The following is a 24,253-nucleotide window of genomic DNA, read 5'->3' as shown; positions in this document are numbered from 1 at the left end:
CTAACGTAGTAACCACTAAATAATAAATACCGTAAAAATTAATTTATTGTTTGAATTACAATAGTTTTGCTTTCATGTTTCAAACGTTCTATGTCCAATAAAATTTGCCAAAAAAGTGTAGAAATGAAAAAAATGGTAGAATAAGATTGAAAATGAAACGTGGGATGGGATATATTTCTTAAAGGTTCGTTCTTATGTAAATCGATTTTAATAATAAGATCGATTACGATTTCTTATTCTTAAACCTTTCCATTTGAGATTAAAACGTAAATTAATGTAATATAAGTTACGAAACTAAAAACTGCGAAATTAATTATTGATTTTTTTGTATTCCTTAATCTGTACGTTGACCCACGGCATTGCATAATATTCAAAGAATTGTTATAAGTATATGTATAATTATTAAATTATTAAAACAAAAAAGTGCTATTTGTATTAATTACATAGTGATGATTATGTTTGCACATAATTGTATTTCCATCTTTTTAAATTTTATTAGCATATATTACATCTATACATCGATTGTTACAACACGGTTTCAACTTGTAACAATACCGCCAATTATTGGTCGATCCAGACCAATCGGATATCGGTATCGATTGGGATATCGTTTAAACGATAATTTGCATTGGTCCAAGAGTTCCGTTGCTTTTGCTTCATCACTTCATAGCGCTGTTTCGTTACAGTATATGAGCCAACGAGTGAAACGTAATTGTTCGTAGCTAAAGTTAAAGTTCCTAGTATGTATGGTAGGTAAGAAATGATCGTAATCGTCACAAATAATTGTTTCTTGTGTGTAGTATGTGTTTGTCTGATTAGACGACTCGTTAGTGCTTAAAACGCATGTGGCGTGCCCATTAGTGGTGTGTCTTTTTTTCTGTTTCCTTTCTTTTTTCATTTTTACTTTTTTATTTTCGGTTGCACAATTTTTGATGAATTTAGGTGAAAGAATTTGATATAAGGTAATGACAAAAGTAATGCTCACTATTTACAGAAAGCACGTCAACGAATAGTCGTGGAAGGTACCACTCGTAAAACGCTGTTTGATTCATTTCAAGTTCACATAGTTATTTTCAATATATAGAGCAGAATTAAATATAAATGAATGTTGTAGAATTCTCGTAACATTCCTGGCTGTTTTTCTACCCAAAAATTTGTGTACAAATAAGGTGGTATACTGTGGTATTTGTCATTTTGTAAAGTGCAGTGTAAGTTTTCTTGTGATCGGTTATCGTCGATATGATATGTGTATCTAGAGTTGGAACGCGTGGAGAATTGTTATGGGTGTCGTTTTCCTTTTTGACGGTTTTTCTCAGTTATACGTGTAAAGTATTTTCGATTAGAAATTAAGATCGAAGTGTATTCTCCATGAGTTTGATGTTGCTGCTTGTAGCTGGTGTTTCTTTGTGAAAACTAAATTGTCAGGCGCGACAGTTTCTCATTTGAATAAGGTTACCATATTTTTCCTGTAGTAAATAACACAAACAACGTTTTTGAATGAGAAATTTTGTACCAGATTCATAGTAATTCTTTTTTTGTTATCTTTCACTATCTACTTGTTTGATTGTTCATTATTTTCCTTATAAAAAATATAGCTATAAATAATATAGTTTTAAGAGTACAAGATATCCATTTTAACTTTATTGTTGAACTATATTCAATCATATAATATTCAAACTTTTATATTCTTTATTGTTTATCATTATAGATGACTATTATCGTACGTGATTAGCACATTATATATGCAAAGTATAGGTCATGCAGATCGTCTGCAGTGTAATGTAATGAATAGCTGTGGGAACTCTAATATTAGCACAAAGCTACGTGGATCTAAGTGTTCTGAGATACAAGAAGAATCTGGTGGTAATAACCAAGGTGGAGAGTTAGAGAAAGGAGACGTGAACATTTTGAGTGGATATAATTCAAACGATTTTAATGGTCCACGAGGCACGTTGGTCATTTGTCAAAGAAACACAAATAGTTATTCCTCCGACCATAATTTTTCTAGATTCAAACCAAGGTAAAATGCTTTTTGTAAAGTTTTTTTTAAAGTTATTGGATACTTTTCTAAGCTTAGTTTGGTTCTAATCTTTCTAAATTTTTACAGAATTGGTGGTGCTCCACGCAATGAATTCCGAATGGCTCGTGGGGGCAATTCTGGGGATCGTGCTAGAGGAGCATTACGGGCTAGGGCTTTTAAAAAGACCCCTATTGATAGAGAATCAAATACTGAGACCAGCTATTACCCTACAACTCGACCTAAATTTCAAGAATCGTTGAAGAATCAAGAAAATTCCCAGGGAAAATATTATGACGACAAAAGAATAAATGGTTAGAAATGATGGATTTTGATGTATGTGAAACATAATATCTGTGCAGCATCTATAGATTTAATATATGTCGCATATATATTGCAGAAGATTCTCGGATTTCTAAACTCTTGAGAAGATTGTGCAGAGAAGATGATTACGATCATTTCATGGTGCTGTGCAAACAGGCACAGGAAGGTATAGTAGCAGCTGAAAATCAAAGATACATAAGACGAAATTTAGACGCTATTTGTGAAAGCCTGTTGGATGTATTACACACGGGTCCTGGACCAGAGGCGAAACAGCAGGTGGCGAAATGTTTAGGTCGTGTCGGATATGCAGCTGAACAGGATTTCAAACGGTAATTAGAAACATTAAACGCGTATCTATGGTTGTGAGAACATTTATTTGTACTTGTAACGTTTACACTTATTCAAATAAAATTTTGTTGCATGTTCATAGGTATATGGATTGGGTTTTCAATAAGTATTCCATAGAACGAAAGGATGACATCAAATGCCTTTTAATCAAATCATTTGTTGAAGTTTTTAAACTGGATGCAGAAGCACCAAGACTAAAAGAATTTTCAGTGGTATTTGAATTTCTGCTTCTCTATAGTGTATTTTGACTTATACATTTTTTTAAACGTTTGCTGTATTTTTTTTCCAGTTAATGATGTCACAATTACAATCAACGTTAGAGAACGTTGATCGATCGGATTTGTTAGTAGCAACAGTGGATGCAATATTGCTCATAATGGAATCCTATCCTGAAACATTTTCGAATCATTTTCGTGATACAGTTGACATATTGGTGGGCTGGCATATCGATTCAACTCAGCAGAAGGCAATTGCAAGCTATGCTAGTCGTAGTTTACAAAGATTACGAACCTTCTGGATAGCAGATCTACAATTTACATTGACGCTGTTGGGACAATTTTTAGAAGACATGGAGAGTTATGACGAGGAATTGTCATTGCCGGAATCTGGAAGAAGTTCACCAGGAGATGAGGCATCGTCTCCAACACCTAAAGAATGTATTATTCGTATTACATCATTGATTTCTGTTTTTAATACAGTTACAAAAAGTATATCGGAGCATTTGAATCCAAATCTTACGCCAAACGTACAATGGTCTTTCCTATCGGATTGCTTGTCGAAAATGTTGAAAACAGTAGTAAAAGCGATTGAATTGGATAATAATGAAGTGCGGCTATCAAATTTGTCCATTACTCCGGAAAGTGTCGATGAGTTATTGAAACGTATTAAAAATATGGGTATTGTTCCAGTGAGAAATTCCAGTAAACCTGAATTGATAGAAGAAGATATAATTAAGATATTTAAATCATTAAATATTGACAAGAATGAAATAAAAAATTTAAAGCAAAGTATTGAAAAGGAGAGTTCAAAAGAGAAGGAATCGTTACTGAATCTTGTGCGATGGATGGAAGCAAAAGTTAAGAGAAATCTGAATTTAACTGAAGAAAAAGAAGAATTGATAGTAGTAGCGAATGAATGCGCTTTCTTGTTATTAGGACATCTTCAGAGTCGCATAACAAAAAATCATGAATTACTCTACAAATTTATTGATCTTCAATTGAAAAAAATTAATGTATTTTGGGACGACACAATCATTTCCATGCTGAATACCATCTCAAAAATAATAAAAGAAGTCTCCGCGAATTTACCTTTGGAATTGGTGCACAAGTTGCTGGGGAAAGGTTCGGCGTTGCTCAAATTGAGATTTCGCGATTCCATTTCTATTCAAAACGCCAGTCTTGGTGTATATCACAGTTTACTCAGTTTGAAAAATATTCCATTGCTACAGGAATCGTATCGATATGTACTGTCCGATTTAGAGATTGCTTACAAACTTGTCTTGTCAGATATTGAAAGTTTGGTAGTAGACAATCCATTGTTGGGCGATGTAAAATATGAAAAAAAGGACGCAGAGATTGTGGTTACTTTTCTACTGCGAGCTCTTTCGGATATAGGTAAAATCATGCATTTTTATTTCTCGAGATGATTAAACAAAAATTATCGGAGGTACAAAGATTAACAACTAACGTTTGTGTACGATGTTTTCAGCAAATGCGAGCAATTCGATTATTGGAATGTGGGCGTTGAAGCCGAGTATTTTGGAGTTGTTAGCGGTAAAGATGAAACCTTATGACCGTAATTTATCTACGATCAGTCCTTTTTTGCAATATAGTATATTATACTTGCTATATGCTCATTGTTCTAGGTAAGGAAATATGTTTGAAAAAAAAAAAGGATAGGAAGAATAGGGAATGTGTAAGATAAATATTTTCATCACATTATCGTTGTATCTTTTTTGTTGTAGGTATAATCATTTTGTGCCCAGCTCCAGTTTAATAACCGGAAGTATCGCTTGTCGCCCGATAGATATGTTTCCAGGTGCATTAGATGTACCTACTACGTCACCGACAAGTGGTCACCTTTCCATAATTCTTAATCTAATAGCTAAAAGTTACAACGAACACACACCAGAACAAACATTGTTACTGTTGTCAACATGGATGCAAGAAATCTGTGTTCAATCAGAAAATTATATTGGCATACTAAGTAAAACTAAGGAATATGAAAACGTTTTAGCAAGTCTTATCTCTTGCGGAGCCACCATCGATCCTGACATTTCCATTGCTGTTTGCGAACTTTTCGAAATATTGATGAGTGCTAAAAATATTGTATGGAGAGAGGATATCTATTCTTGTATCGTAGATTTGGCGATGTTACATTTAACTTCGCGCGACAAAGTTGTACGAGAAAAATACGGGTCATTGCTGACGCAAGTGCCTTTGAACATAGTAATACCGAAATTGAACAAGGAGTGTTTGTTATCAGAGACGAAGGTAAGTGAAGAAAACTTCAGTCAATCAAAAGTATCGATTTATTTTATTTCATTTTACTAACAGAAACATCAAGAGATTAAAAATTATTCGACCGAGTCTTTGATCCTGGCTCAGAGATTGCACATGCGAGGAAACAATAATGGAGAGATGCAAGCTCAACATTTTAAAACTTACATGGCGTATCTATTACAAGAGCAATATCTAGATCCATACGGACTGTCGGAGATATTTACACTGTGCTGGCCAATTGTGTAAGTATAAGAAATCGAAAATAGTTTTCGGTAATAGTATAAAGTAACAAATACTTTTGTGACGTGCGTTTGTAGATCTGAAAATGAAACCGCAAGGAAGATGTACCGATTGGGGCTTGCGAATCGATCTTTTTTATATTTTTGGGCTGGCTTCGAGTCGGCTCAACATTGTGTTACTAATAAACTTCGAACACCGCTGGGGAAACCGCAAGAAACATTCACGTCGATTGAAAGTGCTTTGAAAACACTAGCCCGTGAAATATCATACAGCGTAGATTCAACGAGAAAAGAAAAACGTAGCTTGGATAATCTGTTGAACGAACACACCCGTGTCCGACTGTTGATTGAGTTTCTGGAGCATCTCGAGAGGGTAATACACAATGCAGCGGAGGGTTGTGCAATCGCTTTGCCATCATTGTCGAAACCAGTTAGAACGTTCTTTCATACAAATAAATCGACTTGCAGAGAATGGTTGAATCGTATTCGATTAGCATTGTGCGTAGTGTCATTGCACTCAGGGTTAGCTGGTAGCGCATTAAGAAACAGCCAAAGGTTACTAGATGACCTGAGTAGTAGTGAGAATACACAAGGTATCGAGTTCGAGAGAGCGACTCTTTGCACAGCGCAAGCGTTGGTGATGTTAGGCGAAGCAGAGGCGTTACAAGGCCTTTACATTTATACCAAGGAAAAAGAAAGAAAATTCCCGTGGCTCAAAGCCGCGATGGAAGAAGCTGCAGGTCATTATGAGTCTGCTGCTAAGGCGTATAAAATGATTATTGAAGATCAAACACGAGTTGCTCGTGATCAATCGATAAAAGATTCAGAAAAAGAGTCGGAACAGGAAGAAGAAAGAGAAGCGAGTGAGGATTTTGGTAACAGTGGTGGTGAAGACGGTGAACGCAGCGCTATGGAAGGCGTTAGCGTAGCCGAGGAAACTCATAGTGATGGAAAAGCGAAAAGTGTAAAACCAGAAGGAGACAATCAAGTACTTGGTTTCTGTATGCAGCGGTTATCTAAATGTTACGAAGCAGTTAGCGATTGGTTTGGTTTAGAAGCATGGAAGATGCAAGAAGCTGAGATACTTGTTCGAGAGAAAAACATGGTTTTTGGAAAACAAACGTTGGAAAACGGTGCCTGCCGCCGTGCGAGAAGTTTGAAGAAGTTTGAAGATGGAACAGCTATATCTCTCGATGATCTGATGGATTGGAATTCGATAGAGGGAGGAATAGCAAAAACAGGAAACTGGAGTTGTGCGAAGACATTATCTGAATGTAGTAATGCGTTAACCAATATAGCGCTCAGAATGCACATAAACGATTACAAGGACTATTTCGAAGATGAAATAGAACGATGCCGAAAAGTAGCGGCTAAAACAATGGAGGAAGGATTACGGAACATACCTTCAGAGTATTTGAATGAATCGATACTAATACGATATTCAGTGGATGGACTGAAGAGGTTTTTAATATCTGGTCGAGAAGAGAATGTGTTCGAATTGTATAAAACTGAGAAAATCGATCGTATGGACTCAAGTGTCCTATCGCGTATATTATGGTGGTCAGAATACTTTGGCGGAGTAAAAAGAAAAAGTAGTATCGAACAAGATTTAAATGCTACTAACATGACCTATAGTAATGGTACCTCCGACGAGGTAGCCGATCTACGATTACACATTGTCCGAACAGCCAGGAAGGAAGGTAACTTTGAGCTAGCGGAACGCGTACTCGTTAGCTACTTGCGATCCGAATGTGATTTTTGCCGAATAGATGAAAAGAAAGGAGAACGAAATTCTTTAGATCTGGAATTCGATCGAATGACGGATGAGGTTCTGAAGAATTTGGTACGTATCAAGTGGTCCAAGAACAATATGCGCGCATTTCGTGAATGTTCAAAACTACTCTATGATATGGAACGCTCTGACAAAGCGTTGAAAGTTTGTAGCGCAACTGCACTTGGAATATCACGAGCTATTGTCGATGGAGAACGTACAACCGATTTGCGAGAAAGTGGGACCAAGCTTCTTCTCACACTTAGCAAATGGATACAACAAGAAGTCGGAAATATCGAAAATGGACAACTGGAACAGTTACTTGAATTCGAAGCCGTGCATAATGACGGTTTGATGAACAAGCTGTTTGGACCGACTACGGCTTCGATACCTGTTTCGGATATGATAATTGGTAGATTGATGCAACTTGGTGTAAACCAGTGTCCTGATTTACCGGTCGCCTGGTCTAATTTTGCGAGCTGGTGTTACAAATGGGGAAGGAAGATTATTGACAATTCGAGTTCAGGACAACTGACCGATTCCGATCGTACAACAGTAAGGAAACTGTTACCGTTCGACGCGGATGAGACAGATATAAATGCAATCTTTACCATACTAAATCAAAGCAAAACTATTCCTGAAGATGAGGGTGACATTACGGATGCATCCAATGATATCAATACGTCAGACATGATAGAAAATCAATTGCGAAATATTCCTACATTAAGTCGGGCAAGTCCTGCGAGTCTCGAGATGCTTGTCGACGTTTGGAAGCAAGCTCAGAAAAGGATTTATTCATATTACGAGCTATCCGCTAATGCATATTTCAAGTATTTGCAGCTTGCTGCGAACAAGGAAAGCAACGATTGTGACACGATTACAGCTACACTCAGATTGTTGCGGTTGGTCGTCAAACATGCTTTGGAACTACAGAACGTTCTTGAGTCTGGGCTCTCTTCGACTCCAACGGCTCCCTGGAAGGAAATAATACCGCAGTTATTTTCGAGGCTTAGCCATCCGGAATCTTATGTACGGACACGCGTATCAGAATTGTTATGCAGAGTTGCTGAAAACTCGCCGCACTTAATCACCTTCCCAGCAGTAGTGGGTGCTGTTTCAGGACGAAAAAGAGCTTGTAACAAAGTATTGTATGAGAAGACGGAGATTAGCTCTCAAAATGACCTAGATTTTATAGAGGGAAGAACGAAGGATACTGAAGAAGAGGAAGACGAAGAGGAAGAGGAAGAGGAAGAAGAAGATTATGAGGAAGAGGAACAAGAGGAAGGGAGTGGAGAGCACGAAGATGATGAGGACAATGATATAGTTACGCATAATTCCTCAAGAGCAGCTTATCGACGTCGAGAAGAACAAGAAAAGTTCATGGATTGCTACTTCTCTCAGTTAGTGGATTGTCTTTCAAATAGAATTCAAGATTCAATCGAGCAAGTAAAGATTTTGGTGAAGGAGTTGCGACGAATTACGCTGTTATGGGATGAACTATGGTTAGCAACTCTTTGCCAACATCATACTGAGATCTCCAAACGATTCGAACAATTGGAAGTAGAGGTTCAAAGGGTGCAGGATAACGTTTGGCTTTGTACGGAGGAAAAAGAGCGACTGATAGCTGAAAAGCACAGAATCATATTGAAACCGGTAGTCTTTATATTAGAAAATCTTTCAGCCTTAACTTCGGTTTCGGCTGAAACACCACACGAAAAGAGTTTTCAAGAGAAGTTTGGTCCCTCAATCGAAGAAGCCATAAGTAAGCTGAATAATCCGAAAAATCCGGCAAAACCTCAGGTAGCAAGTATGGCTTTGAAACAATTAGAAAGTAAGTTGATGCAACGCGTGCACAGACGTGCCGCTTATTCTCTTTCTATGAATGATATCAGTCCCGTACTAGCTAACTTGAAGCATACATGTATTGCGATGCCTGGTGTTTCTGCTAATGACAATAAAATTGTTACTATCGAATCTGTCGACAACAACGTTCAAATATTACCAACTAAAACCAAGCCGAAGAAGCTTGTTTTTCATGGTTCTGATGGACATGTTTATACGTATCTCTTTAAAGGATTGGAGGATCTTCATTTGGACGAGAGAATCATGCAGTTTTTGAATATATGCAATACTATGATGTCGAAGAAAGGTGATTCAAAACAAATGTACAGAGCACGGCATTATTCAGTTATACCACTGGGCCCGCGATCCGGTCTGATACAATGGGTCGATGGTGTTACTCCTTTGTTCGTTCTCTACAAAAGATGGCAACAAAGAGAAACTTCTATGATAAACAAAACTGGTAGTTCGGCCATTTTGCGGCCGTCTGAGCTATTTTATAATAAATTGACGCCGCTTTTAAAAGAACGAGGAATCGGTTTGGAGAATAGAAAGGAATGGCCTGTTCAAATTTTGAAGCAAGTATTGGCCGAATTAATGGCTGAAACACCAAAGGATTTATTGGCAAAGTTAGTTTTTAGACATTGCTTTTTTCCCATTTACTTTATATTCATTTTCTTTTTTTGAAACTCTTTAGAGTCTAAAATAATATTAGCAATTTTCTATATTTACCTCTTTCATCAACATAGGGAGATTTGGTGTAACAGCATAAATGCTGCCAGTTGGTGGCAAGCAACTAAAACTTATTCCTATTCCGTCGCCGTAATGTCAATTATTGGATATATCATTGGCCTCGGCGATAGACATTTGGACAATGTGTTGGTCGATCTCAATACAGGTGAAGTTGTGCATATCGATTACAATGTTTGTTTCGAGAAAGGAAAGACATTGCGTGTTCCGGAAAAAGTACCTTTCAGAATGACACCAAATATAAGAACAGCGTTAGGAGTGACTGGTGTAGAGGTGAGAGAATGTACAAGAAATCACGTACGATTCGTAATCGTATCTATTTATATTCAAACATTATAATTCCTGTTTCAGGGTATATTTCGTTTAGCCTGTGAACATACGCTACGAGTTATGCGTCGAGGACGAGAGACGCTACTTACTTTGCTCGAAGCGTTCGTATATGATCCATTGGTGGACTGGCGAGCTGGTGCAGATAATAGCATCGCAAGTTATGGAGCGTGTCAAGCGAGAGCGCGATGTACTGGCGTAGGGAGAAAACAATTGGAACAAGAACTAACGCGAGCAATGTTTGCTGTTCGAACGGCTGAAATGCGTGCTGAATGGTTAGCAAACAGGTTAGTGAATAATAATACGAACGTTTTACGTTTTAGTTCTTTCTCTTTACATTGTGATTTTGAGTAATTCAATTTTGATCACATCGGTTGTCTCATGGTTGGTTCTTAGGGATGAACTGATAAAGGTATTTCCATTATTATGTCATCGATTGAATTGTTGGGTGGATGCAAGCGAAGCCACACGACAGTGTCAGGATTTATTGCAAGACAGGCATCAGCAGCTTGCTTTAGTTAAAGAAGCACAAGCTATGGGAAGGAACCATCCGTTGTATTCAGTAACGAAACGTTACAATTCTTTTAAACGAGCACGTGACGCTCATGAAAAAGCGAAGGCTGGGCTGAAGGAGAGAATAGAGGATTGTGAGAAGCAAATTAACATGCACAATGTAAGTGAACAAAGATTTATTCTTGTTAGGTTGTTTATTGTATAACTGTTTTTATGTTCACGAGAAAATAAGATGCATACATATAAAATAATATGCATTTATTTGTTATTCTCCATTTATTTTGTTTTTGTTTGAATATATATTTATGGCACTATCCAATTTTAGATGGCACTATCAGCTGTACGTGGTCCTCAATTAGGACAATGGTTGGCTGAGTTGGGAACGTCTACGACTCAAGAGGATCACGTAGTGTTTGATCTTGTCAAAGAGTTTCTACAGAATGCTGGACAAAGCCAAATGATTCTTCAGTGCGAGCAATCAGAAAACGAGTTGACTCAATTGGCTACTCAACAGTCCTTATTAATACGAAGTTGTTTGGACCTTTTGAGTCAGTATTCGGCTATCTGCAGCCTTTATCCTCTGAGCAATATGTCTCAACATCGTACAGTACTTTATCATGCGTGGGCCAACAAGCTTTTAAGTTCAGGAAGCGTTGAAGCTTGCCGTGATATCATGGTCCTATTTGAAAATGCCTTTGATCCGATAAAGAGCGCAAACAATCAACAAGCGCAGCAAATAATAACGTTCTCTTATCAGATGCAAGCGATTCTGAATGAAGTAAATGAGAGACTGAAGAAAGCATACGAAAGGATGGTGTCGGAGGGATTACCTGATTCACTTGGCAGAATAGAGAAAGCGTATGCAGAATCACGAGTACAAATACAAAGTTTTCTGAGGCGAGAAAAAGGTGCGGAAAAGGCACTTGAATGCGTCAATATAACTGCCTTGTGTGCTTTGAACAAAAGATATTTAATGATGGAAGGTGCAGCGAAATGCGCGGGCGACTGTTTAGTCGACCTGACATCCAGAGAAGGGGATTGGTTTTTGGATGAAATGCGTTTGATGTCTTCACTTATCGCCGAGTTGGTGAGTCTAATACCTGAATGCCATAAAGCGAACAATGATCCTAAAATATCACTAGTGCTCAAGTGTTTAAGGGGATCTGATTGCATCTATAAGGGGCTGCAAGAGCTCAATTATAATTTTCACACAATCATTTTGCCAGAAGCAATGAAAACTATCGTAACGGAAGAACCAACTGTGATCAGAATGATCGGTGAACTGACAGAGATAATTTTGTCGCCTGGTTTGCCTCTTGGTGAAATTCTTGGACAATTAGAAATGCATTTAAGATTCACTGTTATGGAGATGGAAAGTCCTCATGCAGTAATACAGAGTGTCGTAAATGGTATGAGAATGCGATTTGAGGCGTTACTATCGAGTCCCGCCGAGATCCAGGACCCAAATCAAGACGAAACTTTGACACCCGGACAGATGTTATTGATGGGATTTAATGGATTGTTCGAGAAACTTCAAATGGAAGGAAATGCGTTGATTGCTACTCTGAGCACTCTCGATGTTCCGCCTACATGGAGGAAAATCGACCAGATTCGAGAAGCGAAGGAAATGTCCGCGCCTATATTCAACAAGGCAGCTTGTCAAGTTCTAGAAGATATATTTCTGGTTAAACGACTGCATACTATACAAGAATTCTTCATGATGTGTAGAGATATTGCAACTGCATTCAAGGGTGGTTTAGCGAACGTGTACGATGATGAACGATTAAATAAACCAATACGAATATTTACGGCGGATTATGTATCGAGACAACTGCTCGGAGTTACGTCTCAGACATTAGCCATCGCACTCTGCTTCTTACTACAAAGAATGGGATTAAGCGTTACCACCGAGATCGAACAGAGAGATATTGGAGCTGAGAGTAAGGTCTCATTAGAAGAACTGTGTAGAAAGGTTGTCGACCTGTGCCTGAAACGAGGTTCATTTTCGGGATCTGTGCTTGCTCAAGCGAGCGCGCTTAGTAGCACACTTGAAAGCGCTTGGCGAAGGAAACAAAGTGCTAGATTAGCTCAACAATGTGTCGAGGTAGCAAGGGCCAGTATGCAGAGACTTCAGCTACAGCTAACCGCTCACCATTGGTTGCACGAAGACAGTTTACTTTTGAGGCCAAATCTCAATCTACTGAATCCCTTGAGTAAGTGTTTTTCTCCTTTTATGCTTTTTCCCTGTCCCACTCCTCTTACTCCTATTTCTTCTGCTTCTTCTACTTCTTCTACTTCTTCATTTATTTCTACTCTTAATTCTTCTTCTTTTTCTTTTGCCATTTTTTCCTGCTTAGATCGTTCGGCGTTCATGTTGGAATTACGAAAAACGGCTGCAGCACTCTCTAGCCTACAGTCACGTGTGTGTGAAGCACAGGAGCAGCAGCAGAATCTTGTCTCTAGTGCGGTGCAACGTTTGAAATGGGCCGCCGGGGCAAATCCTGCCCTTGGAGAAGTAATGTCTGCATTCGACAACGCCGTGCTGTCATCTTGTGAGAAATTAACTCGACAGCATAATCTAGCGACAAGCGTTGTCAATACGTGCAATTCTATATTACACTACGAGGCTTTGAGAACAAGAACATCGGAAAGTGTAACACATGATGCGAATTTTGTTAAGTTAGTAAAACATTGGGAAGAGAGCTGTATCTTGACTATGAATTTGACCATTACTGTTACTGCTATCGAGGAGAGTTTAGTTGAATTACTTCAAATGGAAGGCAACGTCGACATGAACTGGTTGAAACAGGCAGAAAGATTTATTTCTGAGGCGATAGTTGATGTTCAGAAAAAACTACAGGAGAAACAGGAATGTTTGCTCGCGTCTCGAGAACGTTTAAGGGAGCAAGTTTCAAACTTGCAAACCATACTAACTGAACATCATAGATTAATGTCAGATGTTCGGATTTTGTTGCGAACTATGGCAAAGCAAGAAAACATTGAAGGTTTGCAGGAATTTCTCACCTCATATCGATCCTTCACCGAAAGCGTGTCAGGAATCGTTAAGGAACTTGAATCAGATAATCTTGACGCAAATAAAGGTAGAACGATCAAAGAGGAATTGGAGAATATGGTGTCTACGGTACCAAGTTTGTATAACGAATTATTAGAATTTGCAAACGAGAAGAAATCGAATTCGACCAAGCTGGCAAAAGAAACCAGAAAGGAAAGGAAGGAGAAAAAGGAAAAAGAAAAAGAAGGAAGGAATGAGAATGAAAGTTTGCCTCTAAAGAAAAAAGGAAAATTGACTAGGCAGAAGGGTGTATATTATAGTCCTCGAAAAGGAATTCCATTGGCCAGGGACCCGACTACTGGTAAAGGTAAGTTGATGATTTCAAGTTATTAGTTTTTATTCTATTTATTTTGGTACTTCTGTGTATTTACATATTTTCATGTTTGCAGCTGTTCAAGAACGTAATGCTTACGCGCTGAATGTTTGGCGTCGCGTACGAATGAAGCTGGAGGGACGTGATCCACATCCGAGTCGCAAATACACAACTTCCGAACAAGTGGAATACGTGATACGCGAGGCTCAAAGCACTGAGAACTTAGCCCTTTTATACGAGGGTTGGACACCGTGGGTCTGAACGAAAGAAGAGTGACGCAGTAGCGTCGATGGTTCAATGCTCGTTACAGACGGTACTCGAGTTGGTACCGTTCTGCTCTCCATGCTCGGTGGAGCCATCTAGCTCTCTGTCCGACCAGGTGTGAAGTACCTTCGTCGTCACCTGGAAGAGCAAGCCCATGCCATGCCCGCGAGAGAACGCCGTTCTTCGGTCAAGTTCGGCAATGCGCGTGCACGCCTACGTACCAGGGAAATATTGCAATACTGTGCAATTCGCGATTTAACTTTGATCCTGATTCTGGTATCGATTCTATGATTATCTCGAACACCTCTCGTTAAAGACGCGTACAACCAAGGTTGTTTCCCTTTTCCTAGTATTCGTCCCACTTTTTCATCCACACACTTCTACCAGTTTTCTTTTGTAAAACAATCAGTCCAATTATCTGATCGCTAAATTATCCGGGAACAGTAAACTGACGCGCCATTAGCCGTGAAATAATGAAAAGAAACCGAGTCAAGGAAAATGCGACCCTTATCTAGTTATTATCGCTTTAGATAGCGAAAGAGATAGCATGCTTTGATGGACAAGATGAGAAGAATAACAAGCTGGAAGGCAAATGTGACGTTTTGAATATATTGTACGAGGGCAACATTTCGTTCACCATTATTGTCGCGTTTGAAATTCACGCTTTTAAGTTTCAATGTTGACGATAGATTTGGGGAAAGCATAGAATCTGCCGTATGTATGGCAAATGATACAATGATGAGAAATTAAATTGATGATGCTGAAAAACGAAGATAACGCATCCAGGTTGAAACGGGAATACTGGAATAATGTATTGATTACCACGAACGTTTATTATTTGAAAGAGGGCGGTCTTTATTTGACATTAGATTAATTTTATCTCACGATTCACTCATCAAATTTTCGAAATATCTTGACAAATAGATTGGTCGATCGAGTCTTTAACTACCACAATTCAATCTCGGAAAACATATCCGCTATTAATTTTAGCGGTAACGTCAAGTTTTCAGTTTCATACTTAAGTAGTATTTTTGTGCAATTCGATAATATTAAGTTATCAAATAGTAACATTTCCAAACTAATGAAATTATTATTAGTTTTATTATTTGAGGTAAAAGTATTTTTTTATTTTTTTTATTTTTTTTTTTAATTTAACATCAAATTATTCTTATCAAGTGTAACTGTTACATGCTATTTACAGTAAAAGAGTTTTATTCAATGAAATCTATTATTTTAATATTTTCTTATACGACGTAAAAAATTATTCTTTTGAAGTCATTTTCTACTTCTTTTTATTTAGTTTTTGTTAATCTTTATCACGACTCGGTCAACGATCACTCTACGATCATTCTTAACAGGAACAATCGTGGTAATCGATCGCCGATCTTATATAATAGCTTTGAAGTAAAAAGAACGTCGAAAAGAAAATAATAGTGTTAGAAAAAACAATTCAAGGGAACAAAACTCTTACTTCCTTTAACATTAAACATCTTACGAAAACATAAGAAGTGCTAGATTGTCACACATTTTCCTCTTGTTTATTCTTCTATTTCTTTTATGAGGGAAAGGGGGAAAGAGAAGGTCGCGCTTTGTAATCAATAAAGTTTACGGTATGTATAAAAATTATGAAAAGGGTGTATTCTCTTCAGTTTAATTACACTTCTAAAAACCAGCTTTGTTTACAATACATTTGCCTTAGATCTCTTGTTCTCGATTTGATAAAGTACCACTGTTCCTTTCTACTTCATATTTTCTTTTTCCAATCTGGAACCATTTCTCTCACTCTTCTTAACTATACTTGCCTAAATTGTTTATTCCTTTCTACTAATTCTTTACTCAATCACTTTTATTTAATGAGTCTCAATACGCATAATGATAAATTAACAAGTACTCACCTTCTTTTTTATTATGGCAATTTTAAATTTAGAACATCTTGATGGTTTATCAATAGTTACAAAAAAATACAACATTTAGTAAATGAACGTAATTTTTTAATAAATTACATTGTGAATTGATCGTATATTACAATATTGGAAACTTTAAACGTTATATTATACACTTTGTATCACATTGTTTGCCTTAATCTACTTGCGAACAGTGTACACCTATACGCCTATACGTATTAAGATTGATTCGAACATTAGTTAGTCGATTAAAAAATCATCTCGCCACATGTTAAATCAGTAAATGTTGCATGTAAAAAAGTTTTCATAATTTTACATGAAATACGGATGACTATAATGCAAAATTGATAAACGCTGATTTGGGTAATAGAGAATTTGATTTGATTATCAAATTGAATGAAATAAGTTCTTATCGTCTGATAGAATTTAGTCTAAGACACGTGGAAAATTTGTTTAATTTATACTGTTCTGACTCTTAAAGTAACATTGCACAATCAACAATTAGTCTATTCAATTTGTTCGCAGTAATTCGACGGTTGTACCGTATGGACATACTGTTTAGGAATGCACCGCGAATCTAGGTTTCTGTAAACTGCTCTGATTTCGCGTACTTATAAACAGTTGATAATATCTTATCTGAAATATTTCAAGTATCGCGCTTCAAAAGTTGGTCAATTTGCGTTTTATACATCTCTTTGATATCTTCAAGGTCCAAAAGTAATTCTTGATTTTCCTCCACCTTTTCACCGTACATTTGCAATAACGCATCGTACCGTGTTTGTATTTCGTGCAGGTTTTCGTTCAGAACCGTAACATTGGAAACTTTACTATTTAATTCTTCATTCTTTAACGTTAATGTAGATAATTCGGCATTAAGAGCATCTCTTTCTGTGTTACGTCGCGATAATTCCCATTGAAGTTGTTGTATTTCACCTGTACATATACGAAATGAAAGTGGATCAAAATAATTTTTGTTGAAATAGCTTGAGGTGCACGATTGCACAATTTGAATGCATTAATCATTAATAAAATTAAAAGCGTCACATTATAAGTAATCATCCGAAGACTTACCATCTTTCTGCTTCAACTGTGCTTGCAAATTTTCAAATACAGAAGTACTATTCGATCCTGTCCTAAAACTGTCATACATTGTTGCAAACATTTCAGAATTATTCTCAACAGCAGAGTTGCTCAACTAAAACAAATATAAAGATACATTTATAAATTCGTAGATTAAGTTCTATTAAACGATTAAGTATTGTGTCCATGTATTACCGGCCATATACTATGTACTGAGTTCACTGAATTTGATTCGACAGTACTGGTAGGACTAAGTCGTCCGTCATTGTCATCCTCATCTTCAATGTTGTCGATGCTTTGTTGTCGTTGTTCCGACATTACATGATTTTTCCTTCTTTCCGCATCTGTCGCTGCTTTTTCTACAGCCAGTTTATTTTCTAAAGCAACAATCTCTCTTTTCAATTCTGTTATTTGCGAAGAATGAGACTGTTCAAGTGTTTCTATCGTTTGAAGGTATCTAAAAACGAAATTAGTACATAGCACTGTACAATCTTTCAATTAAAATTTGTTATATAAGTCGAATTGAATCTTGTAAAAAAATCATTGCATTTTTTTACCGGTCATTTTGTTCGATTAGTTTCTCCTTCTCTGCCATCAATGCATCATATGATTCTTGTAAATTCGTTCTTTCGACCTCTTTGGCAATAAGTTTCGATTCTAATTGTGAAATCTTCGATTTCAAGTTGACATTCTCTTCTTTCAAGTAACGATCCATTTCAATTAAATTCTCTACTTTGGTTTGCAATTCAATATTTTTTTCTGACAATGCTTTTTCCTGCTTCGTAAAGGTATCAGATTTATGTAGTAAATTTGCCTGTAGTTGTTCTAGTTGCCTCAGTAGGGGTTTAGTGGCCATTGATACCGACTCAGAGAGTTCTTCACTTCTGGCCTCGGCAGCTTCTAGACGTTTTAATAACTCGTTGTTTTCGTGTTTAAGGAATTCTTCTTTCCTATATACAAGACAAATATTAATAAATATTCTGAATTACTAGAAATTCATTGTGATTAATGCCAATCACGTTATAAGATATTTACTTGACATGTGTTTCCTCGGATTCTCGCAACTTAATTTTCAATTCTTCTACTTCAGCGAGAAGTTGACACGATTCTCCAGCATTAGTTGTTGCTTCTTTTAATTCTAACTCTGTTGTTGTCAATAGTTTCTTCGTTTCAGATAAATCCCTATAATACAACATAATTAACGTGAAGTTTTAAATGTTGGATAAATTTTGAAAGTGACTGTAAGATTTTAATAGCAATTGTTATTACTAACTTTTTCGCAGCATCTAAACTTTTTTTGTAGGCGTCCATCTTGTGTAAAGCGTTATCCAAATTTTCTTGTAAAGTTAGAATTTCCTTTTCTTGTTTTTTCATCTTTGCTGTCAATGTATGAACAGCTTCTATTTGGGTCCGTTCAACCTCTTCCTTTGCGTGTAACGATCTTTTCAATCGTTCCAATTCCGAAGTCTGTTCATCTATTTGTTCCCTGCGAAAGTTTCGTAAGATATAAATATTATTTTATCTTCACAGTCGAAGTAACTACAAGTCCTCCTTCGTTCGGCTGTGTATTTGTATTAATTATTTTTACAAAAAGCGAAATTTACTTACGTACTTTTGATTTTTTATTAAAGCATCGTTTTCTTTCTCCTTTGCCCGTAATTTTTTAATAATATTACTATGTTGAAGTTGCTGCTTGCTTAATTTCTCTCCTTCTTCTCTAAGTTCCTTAATGATTTCATCTTTTTCAGCACTTAGAGTAAACATTTCTTGAGAAGACAAACGAGTAGCTGCTTCCACTTTTAATTGATCTAAATTTTTCCTTAGTGAATCTCGTTCTCTTATTGCTTGCTGAAATTTTCTTTCTAAAGCTGACAGTCGTTGCGTGTATTCGTCAGTGATTTGACTTAAATTCTGGCTTTGTTCCGCATGTTTTTCAAAGCTGTCCAATTGCCTATAAAAATATCTGTAGATAAGCAATCAAGTAAACGAGTAGACATAATGAATAAGTATTATATTATATATAGTACATACTTTTTCAAATTATTATTTTGTTCGTGTAATTCCATGTTCATTCTGCTAACGTCGATAAGCTTCGATTCTCTGGCTTCTAATATCTCAGTCATCTCTTGTATGCGTTTTAGCAATGTTTCTATCTCAAGATTTGTTTCATCAGATCCCACGCTAATCTCGCTTAATTCTCTAGAATGTCCTCTGGTTTTCAAAGCTTTTGTCAATAAATCACCACTTTTTCCCGATGGCATTTTGACCAAACTCTGTCTGGACTGCGTTGAACTCGAGTCACCATTTGGGCTTTTTTAATAACAAATATATTCGTCAGTGAGTTCAAAAAGTATAATATACAGTCGCGAAGAAAATATAACACATATAACGTTATACAAGCTACATCTAATTATTAGTTTACAGTCGTACCTATACCTGGAAATGATTTCAATATCACTGGATGTTGTCGTTTCTAACTCGTCTCCGCTAGTATGACCACTGGTTTGATCCGAACCAATTTTAACCAGGTCCGATCGACTGTAAAGAATCAGATGCAATGTATGTATGCTTTTTAGATTGATAGGGAAACTATGCGATAGTAGATATCCGGTTAGTTTATTAGCAAGCCTAAGCGTGCACAACCCACAATTTTGTCAGTCTAAAGGCTGATCACAGAGTTAACAGAATTTTATATATCGACTATCTTCTTATCTATCAGATAGAAAAAAGATTGTTCAGTCTGTAATTTTCTATCTAATGTATAAGAAAACAATTGATATACAGGGTGTCCCACGTAACACTTTTCACGATTTTTTAAGTACTTTCGATAATCTGACAAAAAATATTTTAAACAAAAATTAATCAGTTTTCGATTGGCTATTGCAACAAAAAAAATTTTAAGACAAGAAATGAAAATTTCAACAAAAAATGACAATCTGCTTGAATGGGTGATAATAACTTATGTTTATTATTAAGATTCGAAATTACATTCAATTCAGGAACCTTAACTAAATGAACGCAAATGTGATTTCTTTTACATTTAACGTAATTTCGAATCTTAATAATAAACATAAGGTATTACCACCCATTCAAGCAGATTGTCATTTTTTGTTGAAATTTTCATTTCTTTGCTTTCAAAGTCATCCGAAGGTAATGGTATATTAGGTCGTTAAATTCGTCTTGATACGGGTTCGTCAAAAATACAAGTCAGAAATACAAAGTGCCATTTAAAAAGATGAAGATGGCCTTGACAATAATAAAAAAAATTTTCAAATTTTTTTTTTGCAATGTATAACCAATCGATACTTGATCAACTTTTGTTTAATATATTTTTTTGTCAGATTATCAAAAATACTTGAAAAATCGTGAAAAGTGTTACGTGGGACATCTTACATAAAATTCTGCTAAGGCTGTAATCGGTCTTTAGTTAGATCAATGAAATTGTCGATCATGTATGCCTAAGCTCCGACAAAATTGTCGCTCGCATGCGTCTATGTTTAAATGCGATTTTAACAAATGAAATACCTTTCCGAGGATATGGGTGAATTATCCCGAGGCAACTCTGTACCTTGTCCTTCTACCTCCATAATCTCACCCTTTTCGATCATTGCGTCCGCTAACATCGTTTTAACATAAGAGCTGGCAGTTAAAGGTGCTTCTGTAACGTTCCCTTCCGATTTACGGACCAACGACGGATTCTCCTCCGAACTACTCTCAATCAAGGTACCCTCACAACTTGAATCCGTTGAAATCAAATGTTGGTCCACAGTTTGATCTAACGTATCTGATTTTGAGGGATGAGTAAGTTCATCGTCTGTGTGATATCGATCTGGTTCCGCAGGCTCAATAGTAGCATTTATCAACTGATCAAAACCCCTCAAGTCTGTTTCAGATTTCTTTCTAGTTCCATCAAGGTGTTCTGTTTTACGAATGGGTTGCGTGGTAATTGGTTCTAATGGCAAATGCAAATTGTGCACATTGCTCTCTTTTAAGGAGTCAAGACTTAAATTTAGACGCGGATCCGCCATGCAACTCTTTATTGCAATTTGTTTGCCATCTGGATATGAATCGTGCATTTTTCCAGTTACAGTCGAAGGAATATCATTTTTACCCTTAATTTGTTCCTTTGGTTGAAATGTTTCTAAGGCTGTCATGACAGTACTTTCCGAAACAGAAGTATAAGAATCTTCTGTGAAACTAGGCTCATCAGGTTCGTCTGTGTAGCTAGCCGATTTTCCTTCCATATTTTCCAATTTCTTAGGTTTTATGTTATACCCACTGGATGTTGGTTTATTTAAACGCAATCCTGATGAACCTGAGAAAGATCCTGGATATGTTCCTGTCGACGGTGTACTGTCTACACTGCTTGTATATGAATCATCTCGTGGAGTTCTTGTTTCCTCCAGTGGAGATTCGTAGGGAGATACATCAGAAGATGATGGAGTTAGCTGATTTTCTCTATTTGCGACCTGCATAACATCAATATCTTCCCAACAAGGAGTCACAGAATCGTCTCTATCTAGTATGGAAGACGATTCAGATCGTCTTGGATCTATGGGGGACAAATAAGGGCTGCCATCGCTTTTCCAATCGCCTAAAATTTCTACTGAACTTGGAGATGTAACCAGACTGTCTGGTAATATCTCAACTGATTCAGAATTCGCTTTAGCACCTACATCAGGTGGACTTACTGAAATGCTTAAAGAATTGCCATCTGACTCGGGAGTAGTAGTGCAATCTGTATTGGATTGAGAACCAAGTATTTCAACACTTTCTAGACTCTTTTTATCATTTTCTGACGATACAATTGACATTCTGTTTGATTTACCATTCTCACTGCTTTCAGGTTCATAGTTTTCTTTCTTCTCTAATTCATAATTACCACTGTTTATAGCTACATCACTTTTCTTGTCCAAACTACATGTATTCGAATCTTGTTTTTCTACATTATTTTTTGAATGATTTTGATCCTGGTTTTCTACATTGGAAATTATATCTTCCTTAGCAACATTGTCTGGTGAATTAATGTTCACTAATGTGAGAGGTGGAGTTGTCTGTGTAACATTTTGAGCAGGAGTTCTTTCAGCTTTATCATTTGTGTCCTCATTTTCATTTTTTTTTAATTTGACATCTTTATTTGAACTTGACCTTTTGTCTTTATAGTCTTCAGAAAAAGATAATGAAGTTTTAAGCCATGCTTTTGGCTGACTTCCAGTTGAGGTACTTTGTAAAGATTGAGAGTGGGTAATACGTCTTTGCACAGTTTCTTCTTCATTAGACTTTGGAGATTCAAAGAAAGATCCTGTAAAGCTACCCCATATGCTGCTTGTTGCATCTTGCTTGACATTCTTACTTTTCTCATGACGATTTTCAATTTCTTCACTGCCCTTCAATCCCCACGATGCAAAAAAATCTGTTGTATCTTCTGCACGACCTTCTACCAATTTTTGATCTTCTTCTTTGATATCTAATGCTTTATCAATTGTTTTCTGAGCTTCTTTTAAAGCAGATTTAGCCAAATTGGCAAATCCAGTAGCATCAAACCAGCTCATACTTTGTTATTTCTGAAATTGAAATGAGAACAGGTCAAACATACAATAGAGTGAAAATAGGTAATAGAAAAAAATAGTCACTGATAAATAATAATATTTTATCCAAGAAATTCACGTAAAGTCAGAGTCTTACGTTGCATATTAATATTGGATGAAATCTTGGTCACCCAACAAGAGTGAGAATGGACAATATGTAAAGGTTAGGGTACTTGTCAATGTTTGTGAACAGCAAAACTCGCTGTCAGTCTACATATTTGTTAAGAAATTATGAGTGCATAGAGTCGTCCAAGAAAAAACTGTTAAGAAGATGGTTCAAGTAAGACGACTGACACGTAACAAAAAAGAAGGCCATTGGTAGCATATTCGTGTCAAAAACTACGAAGCATTCAAAAAGTAAAAAACTGTAGTTCTTTAACAATTCATAAGATATTATTCATCAATATCGATTATACTTGAAGAAGAATTAGTTGATATTGGACGAATAATCAAATTTGCACAGTCAAAACACTTAATCGCAGACGCAGATGACGGTAGCAGTAGGCAGTAGTGTACTGACACGTCCGATCGTATAAACGTGTCGTAACAGATACGATTGTATGCGTGTTTTTGCACACCAAATTTGAAATAACACTTTTCACCAAGTTCAGAAAATGGGAAACTGAAAAACAAATAATTAAATTTAAACGATTTTATTTATTTTTCATACTTAAACAAATCATATAAATTATAACGAAGCAACTAAAATTGTATACAGTATACCGAAATATCAGTGTGTCTTAGCATCATAATTTGCAATAATTAAGAGTAATAAAAAAAGAATAAAATAACAACGATTCTGTTTGACTATCTCTCAACGATAGCTATGTGGTATTGTATTTATAAATCTTTCATTATCTTCCAAGTCTTTACAAGAAACAAAAAAACAAACAATACTGAAACAATTTTGTTATTTATTATTTTAGCATGCTAACAAATCTGAATTAGAAACTATATTGCTTGCTTTTAGTATATTTCTATTTACGTAACGATTGTGTATTAATACTTTTACGCGATGAAAAGCTATAACTTTACTTCTGATGTGTTATCGCGAATGCTAAATTACGATTATATACTATATAATGTGATATTTTTTTAATTAATAGATGGAACGACGGAAAAACCATTGTTAGAGAAGCTGTTTCCAATAGCTCCAGTGGCGCAATTGGTTAGCGCACGGTACTTATAAGACAGTCACTAGTGAGCAATGCCGGGGTTGTGAGTTCGAGCCTCACCTGGAGCAATTTTTTTTTCGTTTCAAATTATTATTTCTCTAGCATATAAACTTTATTACACATAAACTATCAATAATACTGGTTGTTAAAGTAATAATGATAATAATATAATGATAAGGATGATAATAATAATAATGATAATGACGATAGAAATAGTGGATAATATG

At 36.3% G+C, this 24,253-nt stretch overlaps 2 protein-coding genes and 1 non-coding gene across 4 annotated transcripts; 2 read left to right on the top strand and 1 right to left on the bottom strand.

The window, feature by feature from the left end:
- Window positions 1-493: 493 nt before the first annotated feature.
- Nonc (serine/threonine-protein kinase Smg1) lies at window positions 494-15,951 on the top strand. The gene is made up of 16 exons (XM_076385920.1): window positions 494-962; window positions 1,709-2,020; window positions 2,108-2,331; window positions 2,418-2,670; window positions 2,772-2,901; window positions 2,979-4,302; window positions 4,397-4,553; window positions 4,653-5,181; window positions 5,245-5,432; window positions 5,508-9,668; window positions 9,789-10,062; window positions 10,141-10,403; window positions 10,513-10,789; window positions 10,955-12,842; window positions 12,987-14,009; window positions 14,092-15,951. The coding sequence occupies exons 2-16, from the start codon at window positions 1,743-1,745 to the stop codon at window positions 14,274-14,276; spliced, it is 11,154 nt and encodes a 3,717-aa protein (XP_076242035.1). The 5' UTR covers window positions 494-962; window positions 1,709-1,742; the 3' UTR covers window positions 14,277-15,951.
- Tmf (TATA element modulatory factor) lies at window positions 15,917-23,579 on the bottom strand. Of its 2 annotated transcripts, none has more exons than XM_076385914.1 (11): window positions 22,949-23,579; window positions 20,789-22,827; window positions 19,694-19,801; window positions 19,295-19,573; window positions 18,876-19,214; window positions 18,537-18,749; window positions 18,299-18,445; window positions 17,821-18,213; window positions 17,459-17,720; window positions 17,255-17,378; window positions 15,917-17,116 (listed from the first exon to the last, which is right to left on the bottom strand). In XM_076385914.1, the coding sequence occupies exons 2-11, from the start codon at window positions 22,813-22,815 to the stop codon at window positions 16,830-16,832; spliced, it is 4,179 nt and encodes a 1,392-aa protein (XP_076242029.1). In that variant the 5' UTR covers window positions 22,816-22,827; window positions 22,949-23,579; the 3' UTR covers window positions 15,917-16,829. The 2 variants fall into 2 exon arrangements, with proteins under 2 accessions (XP_076242029.1, XP_076242030.1); XM_076385915.1 differs by having other exon boundaries at window positions 19,700-19,801.
- A 422-nt stretch (window positions 23,580-24,001) lies between these two features.
- Window positions 24,002-24,094, top strand: Trnai-uau (transfer RNA isoleucine (anticodon UAU)). The gene is given in 2 exon segments: window positions 24,002-24,039; window positions 24,059-24,094. It is a non-coding gene; the product is annotated as a tRNA-Ile (tRNA).
- The last annotated feature ends 159 nt before the right edge of the window (window positions 24,095-24,253 follow it).

The sequence above is a fragment of the Calliopsis andreniformis genome, chromosome 9 (genome assembly GCF_051401765.1).
Source record: "Calliopsis andreniformis isolate RMS-2024a chromosome 9, iyCalAndr_principal, whole genome shotgun sequence".
Taxonomy (NCBI): Eukaryota; Metazoa; Arthropoda; class Insecta; order Hymenoptera; family Andrenidae; genus Calliopsis; species Calliopsis andreniformis.
Note: the sequence above shows the minus strand (reverse complement) of the source record. Positions and strands in the feature narration are given on the sequence as shown.

Excerpts from the sequence above, each read along its gene's own strand:
- Tmf (XM_076385914.1), bottom strand. The coding sequence starts at position 22,815 with ATGAGCTGGTTTGATGCTACTGGATTTGCCAATTTGGCTAAATCTGCT. Across the intron at positions 19,574-19,693 it reads GAAATCATTTCCAGGTATAG|CCCAAATGGTGACTCGAGTT; the intron begins GTACGACTGTAA and ends TTATTAAAAAAG. Across the intron at positions 17,379-17,458 it reads CAGTACATAGTATATGGCCG|TTGAGCAACTCTGCTGTTGA; the intron begins GTAATACATGGA and ends TATTTGTTTTAG.
- Nonc (XM_076385920.1), top strand. The coding sequence starts at position 1,743 with ATGCAAAGTATAGGTCATGCAGATCGTCTGCAGTGTAATGTAATGAAT. Across the intron at positions 9,669-9,788 it reads CCAAAGGATTTATTGGCAAA|GGAGATTTGGTGTAACAGCA; the intron begins GTTAGTTTTTAG and ends TCATCAACATAG. Across the intron at positions 10,790-10,954 it reads AGCAAATTAACATGCACAAT|ATGGCACTATCAGCTGTACG; the intron begins GTAAGTGAACAA and ends ATCCAATTTTAG.